Source organism: Equus caballus, chromosome 5, assembly GCF_041296265.1.
Source record: "Equus caballus isolate H_3958 breed thoroughbred chromosome 5, TB-T2T, whole genome shotgun sequence".
NCBI lineage: Eukaryota > Metazoa > Chordata > Mammalia > Perissodactyla > Equidae > Equus > Equus caballus.
The window spans coordinates 61,380,850-61,404,932 of NC_091688.1; the positions used below are offsets into that span (position 1 = coordinate 61,380,850).

Here is a 24,083-nt window from a genome sequence, read left to right on the forward strand (position 1 = left end):
GGATGTTGGTTCGTAGCTTTCTTTTCTTGTCATGTTACTGCTTGGTCTTATAGAATGAGTTAGAAAGTGTTCTAACCTCTTCTGTATTCTGGAAGTGTTTGTGTAGAATTAGTATTTTATTTTCTTTAAATGTTTGTGGGATTCACCAATGAAACAATCTCGGCTTAGAGTATCCTTTGTGGGAAAGTTTTAAACTAAGAAGTCAGTTTCTTTAATAGTGCAGGACTGTTCAGCTTACCTATTTCTTTTTGAGCGAGCTTTCCTAGTTTGCTTCTTTCAAGGAATTTGTCCATTTCATATAAGTTGTTGCATTTATTGGCATAAAATTGTTCATAATATTTCCTTATTATCCTTTTAATATCTGTACAATCTGTAGTGATGGCACCTCTCCTTCCTGATATTGGCCATTTGAATGTTTTCTCTTTTATTCCTGATCATTCTGGCTAGAAGTTGGTCAATTTTATTAATCTTAAAGAACGAGCTTTTGGTTTCAATGATTTTTCTCTATTGTTTTTGTTTTCCGTTTCATTGATTTCTATTCTGATCTTTATAATTTCCTTTCTTCTACTTACTTTCTCCTATTTTCTTAATTGACTTGAATCTTTTCTTCTTTTTTAATATAGACATTTAGTGTTATAAATTTCCCTCGAAGTCCTCCTTTATTTGTTGATACTTGTATTGATAAAACACAAATATCGATGTGTTGTGTTTTTATTTTCATTCATATCAAAATATTTTCTAATTTCCCCTTTGATTTCTTCACTGACTCATGGGTTATTTAGGAGTGTGTTATTTTCCAAATATTTGGGGATTCTCCAGAGACCTTTCTGTTATTGATTTCTAATTTAATTCCATTGTAGTCAGAGAACATTATTTGTATGATTTAAATCCTTTTAAATTTATTGAGACATTTTAATGGTCTATCGTGGTGAATGTTATGTGTGCACTCAAACATATGCCTTCAGCTGCATTTGGTTGGAGTATTCTATAGCAATTTACTTTATTTGTGTCTTTATAATTAAAGTCATTTTTATGTAGGCAGCATATATTTGAGTCTTGCTTTTTATTACAATCTGACACTGTCTGCCTTTAATTGGGTTATTTAGACCATTTACATTTTAACTGATTATTGAGATGGTTGATTTTCAATCAACAATCTATTTTTCTATTATCTCTTCTTTGCTTTCCTTTTCCTCTTTTTCTTTGTTTTGGATTATTTTTTATGATTCCATTTTTATCTCCTTTGTTGCCTTATGAGCTTTGTTTTGTTTTGTTTTTTTTGGTAGTTGTTTTAGGGCTTACAGTATAAATCTTTAATTTATCATAGTTTAGCTTCATATAATATACTGATCCATGTATAGTATAGAATTATGTATAGATTCATATGCAATCATATAGATTCATATTCAATTACAGTATAGATTCACGTATAGAACACGAATTTCTCCTCTCTCAGCCTTTGTGCTATTATTGTCATACACTTTACTTCTACATGTTATAAATCCCACAATACATTGTGATGAACTTTTAAAGAGATTTAAAGAATACGAAAAATAATCTTTTATGTTTACCCATATAGTTACCATTTCTAGTGCTCTTCATTCCTTTGTGTAGATACAGATTTCTGATATCATTTTCCTTTTGCCTGAAGTACTTCCTTTAATATTTCTTGTATTGCAAGACTTCTGGTGATGAGTTCTTTCAGCTTGTGTGTGTTTGAGGAAAATCTTTATTTTGCATTTGTTTTTGAAAGGTATTTTCACTAGGTATAGAATTAACTAGGTATACGTTGACAGTTTTTTCCTCAGTCCTCTAAAGCTATTGCTCCACTGCCTGCAGGATTGTATTGTTACCAATGAAAAGTCTGCTGTTATTTTTATCCCTGTTCATCTGTATATAATATGGTTTTCTCCTTCTGTTTTTTTTTTTGAAGGTTTCCTTTCTATCTCTGGTTTTAAGCAATTTAATTATGATACTCTTTGGTGTGGTTCCCTTCATGTTTGTCATGCTTAGGGCTCATTGACATTTTTGAATCTGTGGGTTTTTTATTTTCATAAAATTTGGAAAGATTTGGCCATTATTTGTTCAAAATATTTTCCTTTAGAGACTCTAATTAAATATATTAGATCATTTGAATTTGTCCCAAAGCTCACTGATGTTCTGTTCATTGTTAAAAATCTTTTTTTATGTTCTATGTTTCATTATGGATAGTTTTTATTGTTATTTGTTCAAGTTTAACAATCATTTCTTCCATAGTGTATAATCTGCTGTTAATACCATCCAATGTTCTTTTTCATCTCAGATAGTGTGGTTTTCATCTCTACAAGTTTGATTTGGGTCTTTTCTGTATATTTCATGTCTCTAATTAACACACTCAATCTTTCCTCTATCTCCTTGAACATATGGAATATAGTTATAATAGCTATTTTAATATAATTGTCTATTAATTCTACCATTGTGTCATTTTTGGCTAATTTTCAATTGATTGATTTTTCTCCTAATTATGGACCATATTTTTCTGCTTCTTTGTATGCCTGGTAATTTTTGATTGGATGCTAGACATTGTGAATTTTAACTTTTTGAGTGTGGATACTTTTGTTTTCCTATGCAAATTCTTGAGCTTTGTTCTGGGATGCAATTATTTGTAAATAGTTTGACCCTTTTGAGTCTTGCTTTTAAACGTTTTTTAGGTGGGTGCAGAGCAACATTTAGCCTAAGGCTAATTTTGACCCGCTATAGAGACAAAACCCTTCTGAGTACTTCATCCCATCCAATGTCCCATGAATTATGAGATTTGTCATTCTGGCTAGTGAGAACAGAAACTATTCCCAGTGCCATGTGAACCCTGAGTATTGTCCCTTCTAAACCTTTTGGGTGGTTCTCTCATTGGCTTGGGTAGTTTCCTCACATGTGTATGTGAATTAGTACTCAGCTGAAGACCCCAGGGGAAGCCTCCGAAGATCTCTGGAGGTCTCTCTCACTGCAGCATTCATCTCCAGTACTCTTCCCTCCCAACTCCAGCTTCATCTCTCAACTTGAGGAGATTGTCAGGCTATGCCTTGATTCACCCTTACTGCTAGGGCAATCATAGGACTCATTTCATTTGTTTCCCATCTCTGTCCTTTGTTGCCAGATGACCAATGTCTTGAAAATTGTTGTTTAACATATTTTGCTCAGTGTTTAGTTGTTTTAGGTGGAAGAATAAATCCTGTCCCTGTTATTCCATTTTGAATTGCAAGAATCAGAATTCTCTAAAATTTTAAAAAACATATCTTTGACTCCATACTTTTTGATTATATCTTCATACATATAGTGCATTTATAATGGTGTACACTGCATTATTGAGTATTTTCCTGACAAGAGAAAAATTTTGTTTTGACTAGGCATTGATGAGAAATTAATCACCCACTTACAATTTTACACATCTGATAACTGGAAGAATGTTCCAGAGACCAGCCTCTGGCTCCACACATTTAAAATCTTGTTTCTCCTCCACTTACCACTTTACTTTTAGTGTGCAGTGCTATAGGATATATTTATAAAAATACAACCTTTGGTGCTGCTCCTTCATGTCATTATGCAAGGTGAGACAGCATGATGACTGATAGGCACATTCCTGGAAGACATTCCTAGACTGGGATGGCTGCAAAACCTCAACTATACATGGAAGTGACTGTAAACCACACAAATATATTTCACTCAAAAATAGTCCCCTATTCCACTTACCTTTAGCTGAATTCCAAAAATGCTTGTGGCCACCACTCCTAGGCCACCCAACAGGGGGGAAACTGTGATATCGGAGAAGTCAGAGTAAACAGAGACGGCAGTCTTAACTGATCGCAATTAAGATACCTTACTTTTGCAAAGTTTATAAAAACATGACTATATGAACACTTTGCTTGGGCCCTTCCGGGCTTGGAAGGGGCTGTGCCAGTGAAGGCCCTTGAAGCTTAAACTTCATTGGCTCCATCGTAAATCTGCCTCTGCACATGAAACCTCCTTGATTCAGGCTCCCAGTGGCTCACCAAATAGAGTCCAAACTCTTTCTCAGGGCAGACCATGCCTTTTCGTGTTCCCATTTACTTCTCCAGATCCACTTTCCGCCCCCCAGACTTCTCACCATGCCTGTTGGCAACTCGGTGCATTGCATATGTTCTCGTTCCCATGAATGCCTTTTCATCCTCTTCGTCACCTGGGAGCATCTGCCCCTCCTTCAAGACCAGGTCAAGTATCATTTCCTCTGTGAGATCATTCCTGATTCCACAGGGGATTAATTGTGTTCCCACAGCTTGTTCCTACTTTTATTATACTCCATGTAATACCGTGTTTCGTGTTTGTCTCTTTCACCAGCATCTAAAGCCCCTAAGGACCTGTAACTTACTTATTTCTCTATCTCAGTGCCCAAGTCAGTAAGTGGCACCTAGTAAGAGCTGCAGGATGGATGTTTGAATGGATGAAATCTCTTTGTTTTTCTCCTACAGAGTGCTGGCTCTTACTTACTTACTTGGCTTATTAAGAGTTTATTTTTTTATATCATCAACAGTATAGTAAGAGCAAGACATTTTTGAAGCATAATTAAATGGACGAATGAATAAATAAATAAATGTTGACAGAGTCATCCTGACCCTTGTTTAACAGATAGCTATCGAGCACCTACTATGTGTTGGTCACGTTCTAGGAGCTACATAATATGAACACCTTGCCGACTGCTTACTTATGCCCTAACTAGTCTGCAGTCTTAGATTTCACCATTTAAGGCTCACAACACTCCTGTGAGGTGGTTTCTGTTATTCTCTCACCTTTTAAAACAAGTTTGAGCCTCCACCCGTGTCTTAGGCAGGGGCTGGGGTTGGTGCTCCCGACTTGGCCATCAGGGAAGCGGTTGAGCACAGGTCTGGGGTGGGGAGCACCCCTGCCCACGCCAGCGTGTCTGCAGTGGGTCCCTTCCTGACTGCGTTCCCGGTCCTTTCCCAAGGAGGTGGGTGTGCGGCCAGAACTTGGTCCAGGGACAATCACCGCGACTGAAACGCCAGGGGGCGCGAGCAATTCAGCTTTCCGGTAAAGGGCGGCGCGTCGGAACCACTGGGCTTCCCACCTGGACGCACAGCCCCGGGGCCGCCCTTTCACCCGCCAGCGCCTTTCCACAGAGGCAACAAACAATCCGCCGAGTACTCACTATGTGCCCGGCACTTGCCTGCTTTATCTCATTTGATCTTCACAAACCCCCAGGAAGGAGGTTCTCATATCTTCATTTTACTGATGCTGAAATGAGGCTAGCAGAGGTTAACTGACTTGCCGGGGGCTACACAGAGAATGATAAAGCTCTCGTTCAGAACTGCTTTTCCTGCTCGTCCTGCTTTTGCATCCCCATGTCCTACTAGGCAGAGGGTACACATACCCCTATAAACGTAAACAGGTATCCTTCTCCCTTCTGTTTATTTAAAATCCAGTGCTTCCAGACCCACAGATTTCCCTGCTCTGCTGAACTTGTTAGGCAGTTGGGGCCCTAGCACCTATATGGGGCACCAGCTGCATCCTACCCAGCACTGCCCTGAGATGTCTGATCTACAAGACTTGTTTCCCCATTAGAATGGAAATTCCAGCCCTTAGTGTGAGGCTTGACACAGAGCCCGTGCTTAATAAGCACACTGAATAAATAACGGGCAGGCACAGCATGTGTGTGCATGTGCGTGTGTGCCTGTTTGTGTCCTCAACATAGCTCAGGGCCGTCACTGAGTCAGTAGCAACGAACACCCGTTGAAAATATGTGAATGAGGATTTAATAGTTTAACATTTCTATTTTGTTCTCCCTCCTTTATGTTTGTATTCAGCTGGGACTGCAAACTCGCAGAAGGTAAGCAGGAGGAATGCGGGCGTGTGTGTGTGTGTGTGTGTGTGTGTGTGTGTGTATGTGTGTGTGTGTGTGTGTGGTGGGAGGGACGTACTGGGGGAAAGTGAGGAGGTACAGGGCAGGGAGCAGAGCTTTCCCATGGTGAGAATAAGGCCCACATAGAGAATGAGAGAGAGAGAGATGCCAAGATCTGAGTTAGAGCAGAAGGAAAATGAGCCCTGAATAGGAGCCTTGTGTGTGGCCCTGTGGTGCTGACTCACCAGGACTCAGGAGAGGGAAAACAAGCTGGGGATGAAGAAGGGGCCTGTATGCTGTGGTCACCAGCCCCAAATCACCCTACCACCCTGAGGACACCCTGTCTGCTCTGATGCCCAAACAGTCCTGGAAGGCTTTGATTTGGCTTGAGCAGGCTGGGGGAGCAGGGGGAACGGGGCATGGGGGAGCAGGAGGGTGGGCACTAACCCCAGAGAAGGGAGATGGGTAAGTCTTTTGAGAATGCAAAAGGCCCTTCCTGGGAGAGCTGTGTGTTTGAGTTCAGGTGGGGAAGGAGGACCAGGACAAGGCGGGGACTCTCTCACCAAGCACTCAGCTGCCCCCTCCTCCACAGGCAGTGTGGGAGATCAGACTCACAAACAGGGAGGGGAGAGATGCTCATGGCTTCACTGGCTTTCTGTCCATACCTGAGGAGCAAGGCATGCCTTATAAGTGCTTCCCAGAGCTGATGCTAGACAGAGGGATGTACAGCCTGGCAGTAGAAGCTCCACCACCTTCCTCACTCCCAGCCTCATCTCAGCTGTGAAACCGGTTCAGAGACATGAGGACAGGATTTTTGTGGCAACAAGCGTGCCAAGCAGCCCTAGGCCAGTGGACAGAGGGCAAGTCCTGAATAAGGGGCAGCTCAGGTGAACAAGATCAAAGCCCAGGTATTGTAGAGAAGCAGGTGAGAGGAGGAAGGAGTGCCCGAGGGAGCAGCCAGGGCTGGGCTAGGAATTCCTGGTCCCAGGTCAGCTCAGGGAGGAGCAGTCGGCTGAGGCCAAATGAGGGAGCCAGACTGACTTTATACTCTGAGCTCTGCCATGAACTAGCCATGTAAGCTTGAGCAGTCACCTGGCCTTTCTGGGCCTCATTCTCCTCATCTGTAATATGAGGGAAGCTCTAAGCTTCCTTCTAGCTCCCACGTTTGATGACTGTGTAGGCAAACCTTCCCTCTCCTCTCTCTTCACCAAAATCCCCATTCATTCCTTCTGTGGCCTGTTCCTAGCTGAAATCTCAAAAGAAAGCTGCTAACTAGTGGATTCATACTTAGATATATGACTGACAATAAGCTAATATTCTAAACTCCCCAAATGTATTACTATTTTGACTGTAGTGTGGTCGGTGGAAGGAGAGTGGACTTGAAGGCCAAATGCAGGTTTGAATCCAAACTATGGCACTGAATCTCAGCCCTGCTTTACTGTAGGACCTTGAACAATTTACTGTACCTCAGTAGGTCTTAATTACCTTATGGGTCAAGTAGGAATAACCTGCTTTTTTCTTAATAGTTGTGTTGACTAAATGAAGTAACATAAAATATGTGGGCACCAAATAAAATACTCGGAAAATGTTCTGCCCTCCTTTAGAGAACTTATTTATGACCAAAAGGAACAGAATAGAGTCCGAGATGGAGATTAGGGTGCAGGCGGCTTACCGGGGAGTACCCTTGGGATGCACGTGAAGGAGAGAAGGGGGAGGGGAAGTTGAGCTGTAGTCTCCAGAGGACTCAGTCAGCCCTGTAGGGGGTCTGGAGCTGAGATGACCCTTCAGAGTTCTCTTGATTTCGGACAAGGGCTGGGTGTTTATACTCCACACCTACTAGTCTTTGGGTATGAACTGCTTATGATTTCTTTCAGTTACGGCAATTCCTATAGGGGGCTTACAGCCATCAGCATTCCCTAAAGCTAGGGAAATAAATCCTTCCTTCCTGAAGGGGACCTGAGCGTCTACCACGTTGAGTTAGTGAGCAGAACTCTTGTCAAATCAAGTAGGTGCCTCCCCAGGGCTAAAGGCCAGTCTTGTTGCAGCACGACCAGTAATTTCTCAGAACTCAGTTTCACGGTGGCGTGGACAGGCCACAGGATACTGCTGTGCTCCCCCAGTCTAACAGCAGCACAAACATTCACACTGCTGGGAGAAGAGACGCTGCTTTTACATCCCTCCCAGGAAAAAAGTCACTTGTAGGTGTCCCTGAAGGACCTATTGGATTCTTTTCAAAGCTTGATCTTCATTTCTCTTTTGCTTATAGAGATCTAGAGGGCAGGAGGGGACATTTATGGGTGATGCAGTATTTTGGCAACAAGGTCCTTTCTCACCTTGCTTTTTCCCAGGTCTTCCCTACAAATTACTTGAGAGTGTTTTGCAGAGTGCTGTGACCTGGGAGCTCCTTCTTCTACCAGCCCAAGCCCATGGAGAGAGCACGCGACATTGGTGTCTGTCAGTCTCCCTTTAACAGGACTCAGCTCTTGGGTGCCTGTCTCTGACCTCATCCTAAGACCAAGACAAGCCAACTGCAACATAAGGCAAACACGGGGAGATACTGCAGAACTCCAGGTAAACAGTGCTTTGGAGAGAGGAGAAAAGACATTTGCTTCTTTTCTAGTTAACTTTTTCCTTCCCATAGAGAGCTCTGTCACTTCTGTGCTGCCATAGTGCTTTTGCCAGGACCACATTCAATAACCCTATATGGCATTTGTACCCCACTTGCTGTTCAGTTGTCTCTGGTCTTTTTTTTTGGTGAGGAAGAGTGGCCCTGAGGTAATATCTGTGGCCAATCTTCCTTTTTGCTTGTGGAGGATTGTCCCTGAGCTGATACCCGCGCCAGTCTTCCTCTGTTTTATATGTGGGACACTGCCAGAGCATGGCTGGATGAGCAGTGTGTGAACTTCACCATTATGCCCCTCTGTTAACTTTTTTTTTTTTTAAATAGAAGGCTAGTTTATGCCCCCTTTTTTTTTTTTTTAAAGATTTTATTTTTTCCTTTTGCTCCCCAAAGCCCCCCCGTACATAGTTGTATATTCTTCGTTGTGGGTCCTTCTAGTTGTGGCATGTGGGACGCTGCCCCTGCGTGGCTTGATGAGCAGTGCCATGTCCGCGCCCAGGATTCGAACCAACGAAACACTGGGCCACCTGCAGCGGAGCGTGCGAACTTAACCACTCGGCCACGGGGCCAGCCCCCCCTCTGTTAACTTTTTATGTGTTCTTTTGCTTCCCCTGACTAGACTGTGAGTACCCCGAGGACAAGGAACATGCTTAAACTTGTGTTTTCTATAATAGCTACCTTGGTTTCTGGCTCATCTAAAATATTTAAGAAACATCTGTTGCTTGAGGGGAATAAGAAAGATTAGTTTTTCTTCATTTTGTCTGACTGGATAAGGGTCCCCTGGCATTGGTTACGTCTGACATCCACTTCTGGGGGTGGGGGTTTTTAGGGTGAGTGGGAACAGCACTGTGGTGTCCTGTGGGGTTTAATCCTGCTCCATCTTAAGAATCAGCCCAGGCGCTTATCTAGAGCGCACCTCGGTATGCCTGGGAATAGGGTAACAGGTGCCTCAGGAGATTCTCACTTGGGAAACACAGGTAGCAGAAAGAGCAGAGCACGGGGAAGAGCAGAGCACGGGGGGTTAAAGCTCTGTCACATCCTAAGGGCCTGTGTGCAAATCTCTGGTCTTCATCTGCACACTGGGGACACTAATACCTCACAGCACCCTTGTCATTAGTAAGGTGATATGCCATGTGAAATAATTAACATGGTGCGTGGAACCCACGTAGGCGCTCTGGACTCTGAATGTCACTGACACTATGGTAAACCAGATTCAGGAGCTTAAGACATCTCCTTAGGTCAGGGGCAAATAAGTGCTTGAAAAAGAACAGGTGATGGCTATGAGGAACTAGTTTTCAAATGTGATCCTCAGACACCTGCATCAGCAAACCCCTAGGCCCAACCCCTAGGAATCTTTTGAGCAGGCTTCCCAGGTTATACTTAAGCACAATAAAGTTCGAGAGCCACTATTCCGGTCTCCTTTCTCCTCCTCTGCTTCTACCACGAGCAGTGGGCAGACAGGCTCTCAAATCTTCTCAACTAGTTTTATCGCAATTAAATTAAAATTACTCCTGTGGAACACTGCTCATTGCCTATCTCTGACTCATGATTATGAAAACATATCCTATTTTGAAGCCAGCATTTCAAAAGATATTTGAAGTTCTGTTTCAAGGACTAGGCATCAGATGAGCTTTATAAATTATATATATACACTCAAATTGACAAGGCAGCATTGCTGACAGTGAGGTTGTTATGGGAAAATGGCTACATTCAGTGTTGTTGAAATGATCATTAATTGGCTTAAATGCTGGAAAATTAAGATATGTAAACATCCACACTGTTAACACTGTTTTAACACTTTTGTACAACAAAGGATTTTCACGTGCTTTTGTCTGGCTACAGTTTGCATTTGCTAACAGTGTTGCAGCGCCCGCACTGGACTAGGAGACACGGGATGCATTAGTCATTTGTAAAATTAGAGGGCAGGACAAGATCAGGCATTCTTCAGCTAGAGTACATGAATCATGGATGGCTTCAGGGTCTTTGGATCCTGTGAAGCCATCAACCAAGTTTTGCACATAAGCATGTCCATTTTTCTGGGGATGGAGTCTAGCCTTTCTTAGATTCTGAAAAGGTCCAGAACCTCCAAATGGTTTAAAAAGTACAGACTGGATTATTGCAAAGGCTTCTTCCAGCTCTAAAGAAAACCATTGTCCCAGCTCCTTTTGGGGTCTGACCTGGATAGGTCACTGACTTCACTTGGTATTTTAAAGCCACGAACGAGTGCTTCCTCGACACCACCTGCTCCTTCCCCAGCAAAACACGCCCTGTTGTGCAACATTCTTTACTTTGTACAAACAAGACTATTTTCCCCCTAAACAGTATGACTTAACTTGTTTTAATGTCGTCTGCTATAAAAATGGATGAAGACTTCTGCATGGTACATTTGGCTTTACAAATGTTAATGACTAGTTAATGCTTGTGTTATGTGTTGCACATCATTATAATCTGTTGACCAGTAGCATAGATTTCGCAACATGGGTTAATACCAAAACTGTGAATCATGGAACTTTTACTTTGCACACACACAATCTACAGCAAACTTAAATACTAATCTATAATACCTAACTGGATTATTGGATCCATTGCAGTATTGTGCTTATTTATCTCAGAAGATAGGCAACTAGCAAAAATACACATTTCTTTTGCATTTCCCCACCCCCATATTACACTGTAAAAGAATTACATTATTCAGTGCACTTCCTAAGAAATAAACTTCCTTATAGTATCTCTCTCTATATATATCTATGCCAAAACAAAGGAAGAGCACAATGCAACTTTTAAGATTACCATTTAAAGCAAGAGAGGTAAGAATGCTCTGGGACTATAGCCCACTCCCCTGTTTAGAAAGTTCAGCTATTTTATCATTAACACTGTTCATTTGGCTATGCATGGGAATAAAGTTTAATGCATGATTGCTTTGGGCAGTTTATAAGACACCCCCTTCATCATTTGGTAGACACCCTGGGGCATTAGTAGTATTTTAATTTTTGATGTATTGGCCTTAGTGAAACCATAAGCTGTGGCGACACTAATATACTCCATTGTGATTTATACAGTGATTTCCATCACCTGCCTTTCTCTCATCAACTCAGATTAGATTAAGAGAAAATCGATTTAAATTATAGCAGGAGGTCAGGGGCTGCTAGGAGAGATGTTGGCTAGAAGAATGTATGTGAGGACACCAAGGCCTCTCCATCCCTGTGGACACAGTCATACAACCACCATGTCCGAGCTGGGCTGCAGTCCTTTTTGGAAGAGGGGGATAGTCATTATAGTCCATGGACTTTGTCAGCTGTACTAGCCTACAAGTTGGAAAGAGTGGAGGCTTTTGTCCTCACAAACTCGATATGATGGAAATGACAGAAGTTTCTGGAAATAGAGGTTGCAACTTGGCAGCTTGTGAGCTACATCTGGCTGCAGAAATGTTTAACCAGCAGTGTTTAAAATTTTGAATCAGTTTTGATATTTAAAAATGAAAATGTTTCTCATGAAAATTTGGATTTCATAAAAATTTGAGGAGCTGGTAACCCTGGTCTGGCATTATTGCATGGCAACAAGCCCCAGGAGTTGAACAGGGGTGCCCTTTTAAACGGGGCTTGGGCACTTCAGTTTGCTACAGCTTCCACTACCCCCAGCTGTCTTACACCATTTGACTGAGTGACCTATTTCACTCATATGACCAGTTGAGTTCTGTGACACTGGGTTAGTTTGGCTCTGCCTTTTTATGATGCTGAAGACCTGACTTTATTTGGAATTTCCCCACCTCCCTGTGGACACAATTACTTCCTTGACTGATTAGATCCCAGCCACATCTAGTTGCTTTGGTAGGTAATCTTAAGGTGCATTTCTGCTCGTCTTTTATGCTATATTGCAAACTCCAAAGATACAATCACACTAATATTTATGTGTTTAAGTGTGTGTGTTAAACACGTAAAGGGGTGTGTATCTATACAGATATATGTGTACTTCCATTTAGGCAAAAGTTAATTTGGTTCCACAGATACAGACACCAAGGGCTGGCAGCTTGGAGAGTAAGTATAACAATTTAGTAAAACCTGTATAATTCTGACTTATAATATTATAAAGAAACTGAATTTTAAGTTATTGCTTTTTGATTACATAATAAAGATCTCATTCTGTTGCAAAACTTTTATACAGAATGAGTAGCCATTTCGTATTCAAGTAACAGCAATCGGAATCAGAAGTTCCTTACACAACAGTAGATGCCTGAAGACATTTTTTGAATGGAGATGTGATTTCATTCTATTCAAGAATTTATGCAGGAAACTGGGGGTGACTTAATTTTTCAAAAGTACAAGAAAATCAGCACCCCAACTGCTTAATGCTCAGCAGGGTTTCTCGAGGGCTCTATAAAGCTCAGCTCTGTGCTGAGTTCACACCCACCTTCAGGATTCCCATTCTACGTATGCAGCTTTGTTTCTGAATACAAAGCTTGTATTAAAAACAGTAAAAGATGATTAAAAGCAGTGTTAGTTTTTAACATTCAGAATTCACAGAAGATCTCATTTTCTGCAATTAAATAATCCATTTTGTGTTTTTGCTGCAGAATCACATTCATATGGCAGTCTTATTTCAGGCACTTTTTAAACATGTTCATCTGGAATAAAAATCTGCATGAACCACTTCTGCATAATTCAAAATGAGTGTTGAGTGATTCTAGTTCCAAAACAGATGGCACATCACCACCTGGTACTCAATTAGCTTTCTCCATCACAACATGATGGTGACTGCTGAGCTTGAGACATCTTTGAAGTGCCCTTCTAGCTTTAGTACAAAGATGTGAGTCATAAAAATCCAAACTACTCAGTTTCTACTTAAAAAAATACAAAAAGGTGAACTAAACTAAATGTATTATACAGATGGTTTCAGCTACTATCAAAATAAATAAGATGATCTGACTCAACGGTTTGACTCTGAGCTCTTGGACAAAATTTGATGGAATGTCAAAAGTAGAGGGAAGCTCCCTCCTAGGGACTAGCTGCTGCTAGGCAAGAGTATCTCAACGTCCTTGCCATTGGCTACGACAGCATTAGAAGAGCAGCTGCTGGCAAGCTCTTCTGTGGTGGTCAAAGAAGATGCCTGGGAATGAGTTTTGGTCATTGGAGTGGTAGTGGATGGAGAAGGAGTGAGACCAGGTTTTTTGGGTGGGATGGGTGGAGGGTTTCCTCTCTCAGCTCTGGGGATGGTGGGGGACTTGATCCCTGGAGACAGGGGGCTCAGAGGACTGGACACTTTCCCTGGAGTAGGTGAATGGCCTGTGTCACCTCTTGGGTTGGCAGTGTTGGCCAGATTTCGATAGTCTGTGCCAAAGGGAGAGCTGTTAGGAGAGACGGGCTTGATTGGCCCTTGTTGGCTAGTGAATCTGGAGAGCACCTGAGTGACTGTATTTCGGGCCAGCTGCTTAGCGGCAGAGTTGTCCACGAGGGTAGGGGACAGATCCCTGGATGGAGGACTCTGTAGACCGCTGGCTTGTTGATCCTGATCTGCTTGTGACTGAAATTTATGCCGAGCAGCATGGAACCTCTGGTTGATCCCTACTTGGTAGGATGACTGGTAGCCGGGGCTGCTAGCTGAGGACCCCAACAAGCGCTTAGTTAGTACTGGTGAAGAGCATGGAGAGGATGTGAGAGAGGAGGAGGCAGTGCTGCTGGGAGACAGTGAGGTCCCACTGGAAGGGAGGTGACTAGGCACTGAGACTGGAGTCTCAATTCCCACAGGACACCCACCATTCTCCACTGCCTTCTCTTGGGCCAGTCCCACAGATTTCTCTCGTGGAGGCACTTGGTCTTCTGCACTGCTGCCTGTGATCAATTCCTTGGTAGTTTGTATCTCTGGGTCAAAATGGCCATTGGCTTTTGCATAAGAGTAAGTAGCAGTGGTGGGACCAGGCAGCCCAGTGGTTGTCACCTTGGCTGTGTTGCTCCCAGGGGTTCTTTCTGCCTGAAAACTCTCTGTTTGGCAAAATACAGACACGAGCATGGGGGGCTCAGTCGCTGTGGCTTTAGACATCGTCACCAGTTTCTTCAATTGCTCATTAGGGCTACTATACTGGTGAGAAGCCTCGAGATCCTGCACTGTCTTCTTCAAACTTTCCATCTCTTCTTTCAGAGTTTTGGTCCGGTTCTCTTCTCGGTTCAGTTTTGCTCTCAGTTGCTCTCTCTCGATGTCAAACTCAGACAACTGCTTCTCCACCTGGGCCTCGGTCTGCAAGCCTCGCTTCCTCTCAGCTGCCAGCTCTTCCTCTAGTTTACTCACCCGGCTCTTCTCCTTCTCCAATTTCAGGCTCAGCTCTCCTGCCTTCTGCCCCTCCTCGGCTGCCTTGCTGGTGGCTTTCTTGCACTCGAGCACCAGCATGGATGACAGCTGCTTGTGGCGGGAGCGCTCCTCTTCCAGCTGACTCGAGAGCTTCTTCTGCTCTTTTTCAAACTTTTTCACTTGGGACTTTTCAAATTCCAACTAGAAAAAAAAGGCCACCATACATCATGATTAGAGTAAGAAAACAAAGAGATATAGTGAAAAACTAATATCAAGTAGAGTGTCCTGGCTAGCCATTCTCTGGCACACAGGATTACCACATGTCATGTGCTTAGATCAAATATTTCTGAAGTATCAGAACACCCATCACAAAAACATACATACTATGATTTCATCTTTCTTTGATGATTTAGGAGATACTTCTAGTTCTTATATTATCTCAGGGTTATTCATGAAATATGAATCACCACTGTGTTTTAGGTCTGTGGAGAGTTCAGATGATTAGAACCAATGAAAACAGAAAACAGAAAGCCATATCAACTAGGTTTGTGATGAATGCTGCTGAAAACAAAACTAAGATTCTCGGTAATAGTTCTTTCTGGTCTTAAAAACAAACTAACAAATAGTTGCACTTGAACCATACTTTTTGTACAAATGCAGTCTATTGTAATCATCGTTCCAAGCCAATTTAAGGCACAGAGACTGTGAGTGAGGGAGAGGGTTGATGAAACCCTTTTGGTCAGTGTTTTAGAAATTCTGAGACCCATTAAAGGATGGGGAAACCAATTTAGTGAGCCATGATCAGAATTTTAAAAAATGAATGTGTATTACAAGCAGTATGGGTTATCTGTGGTTTCATGAGATTTCTGTTTTAGGTCCATGTCTATTGCACATATATACTGGGCTGCGATGGAAAACGTACATCTTACTGGGAGTCCTAAATCAAAAAAAGTTTGAGAGCTTGAAGTAAGCATACCCCAAAGTGTGTCCAGTGGAACGACAGTCCCACAAGTGAGTGATCCATGTCAAAAAAAGATTTTATGAAAACATGAATTTGCTAAACACAGATACCCTATCTTGTTCTTGAAGACTTAAGAAAAAAATGTGCTTTTTGCTTGCTAAAGGATCTAACAAACTGAAGTTAGAAACCTGTTTCACTTTGTTTAATCTAGTAATTCCCAGCCTTATTTGACCACAAAGCCCTTTTTTTGAAATAACACCAATTTATACCCTGCAGAACAATCTTTGAGAAATGCTTTTCTAGGCAAATGCTGCTGCGAACCCCTCCATGTTCATTACCTGTTGAGTCAGCCGCTCTCTCTCCTTCTCCAGCATGTAGGTGACATCATCCCCTTCAGCTGTGTCCTGTGCATGCCTTTGCCTTTCTTCCTCAAGGTCTAGGATCACCTTTAAAGAATCAAAAACAATCATTTCCAAATATCAAAGAATCACACTTATAATACAATGAAATACTAAGTGCCTATCTAAGCACCTAAGATAAATAAGTAAATCCCAGTCAGGGCTATCAAGGAGCAAACTGGGTGAAAGATATGCAAGCTACGTACTAGAAAATAAGATGCATGCTTCATTTTAGGTATGCATGAAATGGCATGTAAATAGAAGAGAGCAACTAATTGGGTGTAGGGGTTGAGAAGGTTTCAGAGAATTAACAGAAGGTCCAGAAACTGCAGGCAGTTTGGTGGGACTGGAGGCAGGGGTAGGTGATGAAACAAGACAGGACCACACAAAGCTGAAAGCTCAGGTTCTCCCCTCAATGCTCAAATCACAGAAGGCGCCAAAGAGAGGGCCCGAAATCAAACATTTTAAATAGGTGACATCCTAACTGTGCCTTGCTTAATTAAGAATAGGCATTTTGTATATAGTTAGATAAGAACTGAAAAGACTCTCTTGACTTCATCCTGCAGGTAAATGGCTCAATTATTGGAATTCTAAGTGGGTTCCATGGTGTAATGGTTAGCACTCAGGACTCTGAATTATTGGGATCTTAAGCGGAGATTTTTCACAAGGCCTTTTAATTAACCTGCCTACCCCACTCCACTTATTCTAGTGCCAAACAATCAAGCCCAATTTTAAGGAGAATACAAATTTAAAGGGACATTTCCCACATAATCCTGCCTCCTATAACTGCACAGTACTCTGAATGGCAGTGGATTTCCTTCTTAGCAGCTTCTGTGCATGCTTCAGAGGTGCCTGGCCCAGATGTCCAGGGCAGAGCACTGCCATCTCAATGGCCATCTCTCATTGTTTCTCCTCACTAATAATTGTTATGAATGAAGAGAAAAATTTTCTGGGGCATGAAACTCTTCTTTAAACACAAAGTGTTTTTGTTTACAAAAATGAAAACATTTTGGTGTACATCCTTCTGGTTTAAAAAAAGCTAATTTTTCAGTTTAATCAAAAGACAAGCTTTTGGCTAAAGGTAGTAGAACATTTCCTCGTCCTTCCCAGAGCCTCTAAAATTACAGAAACGGAGTGAAAAGAATAAAAACCCGCAAAGACAAAGAGAGACTTGAGCAGACAAGAAATTTTAACAACATTTGAAGAAGGAACGGGGCTGGAGATGTGGTAAGGACTTTGGTGTGTGTAGGGGAAGCTGTTTTGCCCTGCAGGGCCCCAAAGAGATATGGAGCCTGGACGGGGCAGGTACTGCAGAGGAGAGGTGAGATGTGGGATAGAAAACAAGGGAACTGGCTCAAATTCTGTAGTTTCCAGGTTTATTTGTCCCCTCAACTTGATTCCTCGACATTGAATGTTAGCAGGTAGGCATCTACTGCCCAGGCATAAGCCAGATGAAGAAACAGAATGTGACAGGCTCAGGATTTGGAAATACCAGGTATGACAGAGAATAGGGGTGAGGAAAGGGGATTATATTTGTTTTGGCAAGATGGTAGGGGTGGAGAGGAAAGGGAGGTGGGGCATAAGACAACAAAATGTGCATCTATAAGAAAAGGAAGTAATATAAGTGTCTAAAATTGATAAAGTGAGAGGGCAGGATACCATTTAGATATATGGAAGTTAGCTACCAAAATAAATGGTTAAAAGAAGAAAGTGGTTGTCTCTGAATATTGAGGAAAGGGAATGGGAAGAAGTGGGCTAGGGAACTCTATCTTTTATAATGAGCAGAGTAACCATGTAATTTACTGTTCAAACCACAACACTTCTGAGAGTCAAAGGAGATATTGTTAATAACTATGCCAAGGCAACAGGCATAAACTGGGACTCTTTCAGGCAAACTGGGACAATAAGCACCTTAATTATATGCCTCTAGGTACTATTTGATTTCTAACAAAGTCAGTGTTCTACTTTGATAAAACACTTAAGTTGATTTAAAATATTTAACACTCACTTAAAGAATCTTACATTGAAATCTAATATTAAGAAATTTTTAAATATTTTAACCTCTTCCTCTTCCCAGTCATCTAGAGCCACAAACCATCCCAATACTACACCTTCATGGGCATGACAGCCAGCCAGCCCTTCCGCACAGCACTATTGCTTCATGGATGAAGTGGAAAAGAGGCCTATCAAGCAAGGATGTTGGGAAGATTTTCTTAGAGGATTATGTAAAAGTCCCCAAAATTTAGGCAACTAACTCAAGTGTATTGACACTTTTTAAATTGGAGCATAAATGCCTTCAGATTATTTCATTCTAGACCAGAGGTTAAACTTTCCTGAGTCTTGGACAACCTTGAGAATTCAATTAAAGTTATAGGAAAAAATTCATATTCTACAAAAATGCATAAACTTTTGGCATTCTATGTATTTTCTGGGGGATCAGGGAACATCTGAGGCCCATCCATGGTTAAGAACCTCCACTCTGGCCTTTCCTTTGGACTCTGGGAAGGAAAAGAAAAGTCATGGGTGGAACTTAAGCCTGAGCAGTTTGTCAGCTGCGTTTGAAGCAGATGGCTGGCTCTCTAATGCAGGTTAAGTGTAAAAGGAAACGAAGGCCCGTCACACTGGAGCTGCTAACCCAATTTTTCAGAATAAAATGCTTCCTACTAAATGCACTGATGTTTCCCCTTGTTAGTATAAATGTAAACCAATAGTTTTAAAAAGTGCAGATTCCAGCCAACCATCTCTTACAAGGCAAATTTGAGGAGTAAATGACAAGTTGGGGAATAAAATCACAAGCACTAGAATTCCAATGAGACGAGGTGGAGGAAAGCACAGGTTTGCCTTCCTCACTAGAGGCTGGAAGACCTGAACCAAACACAGACATACACACACTTTCCTAATGGGGTAGAACAGCTTTAAGGTAAACAACCCCAGGAAGTGTTTATGGTTTCATGAGAAATAAAATGCAATGAAACTCAAAACAAGGAATAAATGAAGACAATCTATTGGCTTGTATGTTTATAGTCAGGTAAATTCTCTCTGTCTCTCTTTTAGACATAGCATTCCCCAAATACCTGTAAATCTTTCTATTTATCACTTAAGTAAGCAAATAAAGAACGTTCCGTTCAGCTACAAGCTTGGTCAAACCCCAGTTTGTTGCCAAAGTTTGGATGATCAAGAGCTGAAAAAACATACCAAGAGTTTTGGAGTGTCGTATCAAGAAGGAATGCCATCTCAAATAATGAATCTGGCACACTCCCTAAATTTAACATCTGGAATAACCTGTGTTTTCTTTTCTATCTTCTGGCTGCCGGGTAAGCTAACGGGCTTTTTGACACCTGTGAGACCTCCCAATTGAATTACTGTGAAAACTGGCAGTCCACAAGAAAGTATCAGGCACTATTTATAAAGTCTTCACAAGAGTTTATGTAGCACAAGGCAACCGGGCGCACCCACCTTCCGGTGCCTGCTCTCAGCAGCAGCCAGCTGGGACAGCATGCGCTCCTGCATGTTCTTGCACTGCTTCATCACCACCTTAAGAATGGAGAGTGGGTTTGTGCAGACCGGCTGTTTCTCGCCATCATTTTTCTCCTTCAGTGTTTCAAAGTCTCTCTGTAGAGCCATTAAAGGATCACTGATGTTATATTTTCCATAGCGTTCTTCAATGAAAGTATCTCTGTGTTGGGCCTGGGAAAGAAAAAAAAAATAAGCATTTTGCTTTTAAAAACTATTCAGGAGGGAGATCTGCTACATTAAAGGTGGTGGTGTTAGTTTGAATGCAATCTGCTGACTACAAATAAGACTGGGCCATCTACATATAGAAACAACATGAGAAAGAGGCCCTAGTATAGTAATAACATTAATGAGAACAAACACTGGTATAGAGCTAACTATTGTTCTAAGCATTTATATCCAGATTAACTCATTTAAATTTTACAATCCTATAAAGTAGTGCTACAATCTCTACTTTGCAGATGAGAAAACTCTCACAGAGAGGTCAGTAACTCGTTCCAGGTTACTTATCTACAAGTGTTCAGAACTGGGGTTTGAACCCAGGCAGCCTGGCTCGGAAATCTGTGTCCTTAACCACTATGCTTACTGCCTCTGCTTACGAACGCTTATATTACCAACAGGTATATCTTCTCTGTTCGTTCTGTTACGGTATTTGCATTTCTAAAATATGGTAAGCATGATAATGTTATAAGTTTACATATTTAAAGACCCAACAAGGTGGCTGTAGATAAGTAAAGGATGCTAGAACTAGTTTCACATTCTAATCTAGGACTATTTGTGATTTGTACATACAGAACTTCCCTCAGTTGTTGGTTGGTCAAGAGGGCAGAGGCACTTACAACTAGAGGTCCAGACAAAAATCCCTTCTACTTGCTGCCAAATTCCACCCCCTCTTCTAGTCTTTGTTAGGGTGCTGTCTTCCCTCCTCCTTTCTGTCCCCTTCAGGGCATGTGAGCTGTGGGGTGAGAGAGCAGGGAGTGCAGACTGGTGCTTGGAGGGCTTTGGGCCTGGGTGCCAAGGCGGATCTAAGGGTCAGGAGGCAAGTGGAGAGATATTCTTAGGCTTCTATCTTCTAAGGACTTGAAGTATTGCTTCATATGAGCATGGTATATTTCGTGCAGATGAACAGAGTGACAGTATCAATTACTTTATCACACAGACATTAAAAAGTTTCCTGAGACGTTTTATAATAATACTTAATAAAATGAAGTGTTAATACATGGTTGAGGAGAATTTATCAAAAACCACAGCAAAGTGCTATAAAATTTAAGCTTTCAAATGAAATCTAGTTACGAAAACTACTATCATTTATCAATCTTTAAAAATTATTTCACCAGGAGCTATGTTGTCTTACCACCACCATCCACAAATGGTTATTTGACAAGAAAGGAAAATTCACAATTCAATGGCTATGCTTAAAAAAAAAAAACCCTCAAGAAAATAAAGCAAACATGGGGTTTCTTTAACACAGAAGTATGTTTGGTGCTGACATTTGGTGCCCCATCTTCATTAGACTGTCCAAGTTGAAGACCCAGGGATCACTTAGCCTTATACTACAAAGTGGTGTTGGTATCGGTTGGCGAATGTTCAAAGCAGAGTTAGAAGCCCTGGGTTTTACTTCTGGCTTGACTATAACCATTTTAAGTGATGACATTATTGGAGTATTTGGATGATATTTGTATACTGGAAATATGAAAACCAAAATCCATTTGTTCCTTTAAGTTATTGGTAACCATCTTCCTAGCCTTATTACAAGTATGTGTATATGTGTGTGGACACATGTGAGCATGTGAGAATTAAAGGGAGGAAGATTTGAAAGACAGAATCCAAGACAGAATCGTATTTTTTTCAGTTCCAGATTGAAAAGGAAATTCTCAAAAAAAATTTCAAAATAATCTCTAATCCATTTCAGATGAAGAAAGAAAAGACCAATTCCAGAACTGGCTATTTGTATTATTTTTAAAATCATGGTGAGAGTAAAACAAAAAGCTAGTCTTTAGTTACACTTTTAAAAGCAATAGTGTCAAACATGGGACTCATCAATATTTTCCTTTCACCAAGAACATCTATTTCTTTTAAGTTCAGGTAGAAAAACATATGATTGATAACCCAGGATTCAATGAAAGTATAGCTATTAATGTCCTAAGGCAAATCTATGTTTAGAAAAACACTTAGACAAAGCAAGCAAGCGAAAAAAAAACTCCTTAAGAAGTTGAAATTCCACTTTTCTTTCACATTTTTTATTCAAGGTTACCATTTCTGTAGGATTAGCTGTGGTAATGGAATGATTATTAGTACCGAAACTAGTTGAGTAGGCAAAAAGGAAAAAGTAAACCTGAATTATTTTTATGACCTTTTCCTTTTCAGAACACCATGGAGAAAGCAGGACGGGAGAGCAGGAGCTGGCAGTACAATTCATGACCTTGACATTAGACCTGCTGAGCTGTCTCTCAGGTTTGAGTATATAGTTAACTAATCCTTAAAAATATGACTTTTTAAAACCTACACTGTTATTATCCTATATAATTAATAAGCATCACAGAGTTACGAGTAATAGATGAGGAGCTTCTTTGGTGAGGTCTCAGACTTCTCTGAGAACAGTTGTTAGGCTGTCTGTTTTCTCTTGAAGTACTTCATAGTAATTCCATAATCACTTGCATAGTAATTACAAGTTACACAAAACTGGTGGCTTTGCACATAAATGAAAAGAATCTGTGGAATGATCTAAAAAAGACTCCTTGTCACAAAACAATTTAAGTGCCTTCTAATATGAGACCCAAATATGGGAAAAGTGAATTTGAAGTCTTTATTTATTATACCAAATACTGGATAGGAAAATGAGAGATGGTATATGGTATTTTTCAACCAACTTAATGCCTCAGTCAGGCGCATTGTATGGATTACAGATTTAAAAGCACAAATAACAACAACAATAACCAAGAGTAGATGTTAAGATTTGAAGAATGGAAGAAGAATTTTAGTGGAGGTGAGTACTGGTTATCTATTCCTGAATAACAAATTACACTAAAATTTAGTAAACATTTTTTATTGCACATAGTTTCTGAGGGTCAGGAATCTGGGAGGGGCTGAACTAGATGGTTTTAGCTCAGTGTATCATGAGGTTGCAGTCAAGCTGTTGGCCAGGGCTGCAGTCATCTGAAGGCACGACTAGGGCTGTGGATCCATTTCCAAGCTTATTCACATGGCTTTTGGCATTAGCCTTGGTTCCTTGCATGTGCTGGCTTCCCACAGAGCAAGTAATGTGAGAGAGACAGAGAGAGAGACACACACACACATAACAAGATGGAAGTCCCAGTGTCTTTTACAACCTAACCTCAGAAGTGACATGCCATCACTTCTGATGTATTCTATTGGTCACGTGTATTTTATTGACCAATGCCAGTAAATGAGGGCGGGGACTACATAAAGGTATGAGTATCAGGAGGTGGTATCATTGGGGGCCATCTTGGAGGCTGGTCACCACAAGGTGAGTGACCAGATAATGCTACCACTATCATTTACACCTCAGGCCAAAATTTAGAGACTAAGCACCCACACTAAAAACTGTCAAGGCTGAGTTTTAATAGTTTAATGATATTTCAGCTATTTATAAGAAAATTTAAATGATCTGGATTTGACTTTTTGGGGGAAGAGTTCAGTAATACAGCTAAAACTCAATGAATTTCTTGCAATTTCATTATTTTACTTCAATGACAACATATATTTTAACTGAACAGAAATTCCCACACTGTCAGAAAACATGATGCTTTTAATTTCAGACAACAGGAAAATAATTGGCTACTTGGACGGATTCAATGATAGAGGGTATTACTACAGCAGACAAAACATACTAGTCATCTATTACTCATTTGTTTTTACTGTCACAGGATGAATGAAACATACCACTACTGAAAGCTCAAAATAAAATCACATAATGTCGTTGGAGTTTGCCATGCTTGCTCTCCAAAAATTTCAGCTTTGCTATGACAGACTTCAAAAAGAAAGAAGCAGCAGTCACCTTCTCTTCCCTCCCCAATGTTACTTACATTATTACGTGTACTATTACATATACATGTATGAAAGATATCATTATAACACATTTATATATGTATGTATATATGTATATTCCAATCTTAAAAAAGGAAATCAATCTCTTTATTCTTTGGATGATAATCACCAACATGAAAAGTGGTTCCAAATCTAAAAGTTTCTTTAAGGCCCATTTAATTGGGGGTTTATATTCAAATATAAGGTTTTATTTTGAAGACTCAGGCTGGTAACATAACTGGATTAAGATGCATCTTTGCCATTTATTGCCAATTTTGAAGTGATACTTTAAAAAGTAATCAGCAATATAAACATTGTGCCTTTAAAAATGCCTGAGTACCTCAATGCCAGGGATCAGAAAGATAAAAGAACATAATTCCAAGATGATTTTTGTCAATG

The 24,083-nt window shown here is 40.9% G+C and overlaps 1 protein-coding gene and 1 long non-coding RNA gene across 5 annotated transcripts in view; one reads left to right on the forward strand and one right to left on the reverse strand.

The window, feature by feature from the left end:
• The first annotated feature begins 5,730 nt into the window (after positions 1–5,730).
• Positions 5,731–22,129, forward strand: LOC111773552 (uncharacterized). The gene is made up of 4 exons (XR_011439296.1): positions 5,731–5,854; positions 8,215–8,437; positions 15,641–15,776; positions 22,005–22,129. It is a non-coding gene; the product is annotated as an uncharacterized lncRNA (long non-coding RNA).
• CTTNBP2NL (CTTNBP2 N-terminal like) overlaps positions 10,804–24,083 on the reverse strand; it is a 49,459-nt gene continuing 36,179 nt past the window's right edge. For 3 of the 4 annotated variants that reach the window (XM_001498786.5, XM_005610321.4, XM_023641412.2), the window contains exons 4-6: positions 19,581–19,811; positions 16,065–16,172; positions 10,804–14,966 (exon numbers count right to left, since the gene is read on the reverse strand). In XM_001498786.5, the coding sequence (XP_001498836.1) occupies positions 13,485–14,966; positions 16,065–16,172; positions 19,581–19,811 (1,821 nt within the window). In that variant the 3' untranslated portion in view covers positions 10,804–13,484. Of the gene's footprint in view, positions 14,967–16,064; positions 16,173–19,580; positions 19,812–20,476; positions 20,663–24,083 lie in introns of all 4 variants that reach the window. The other variant, XM_070268518.1, reaches the window with a different exon arrangement.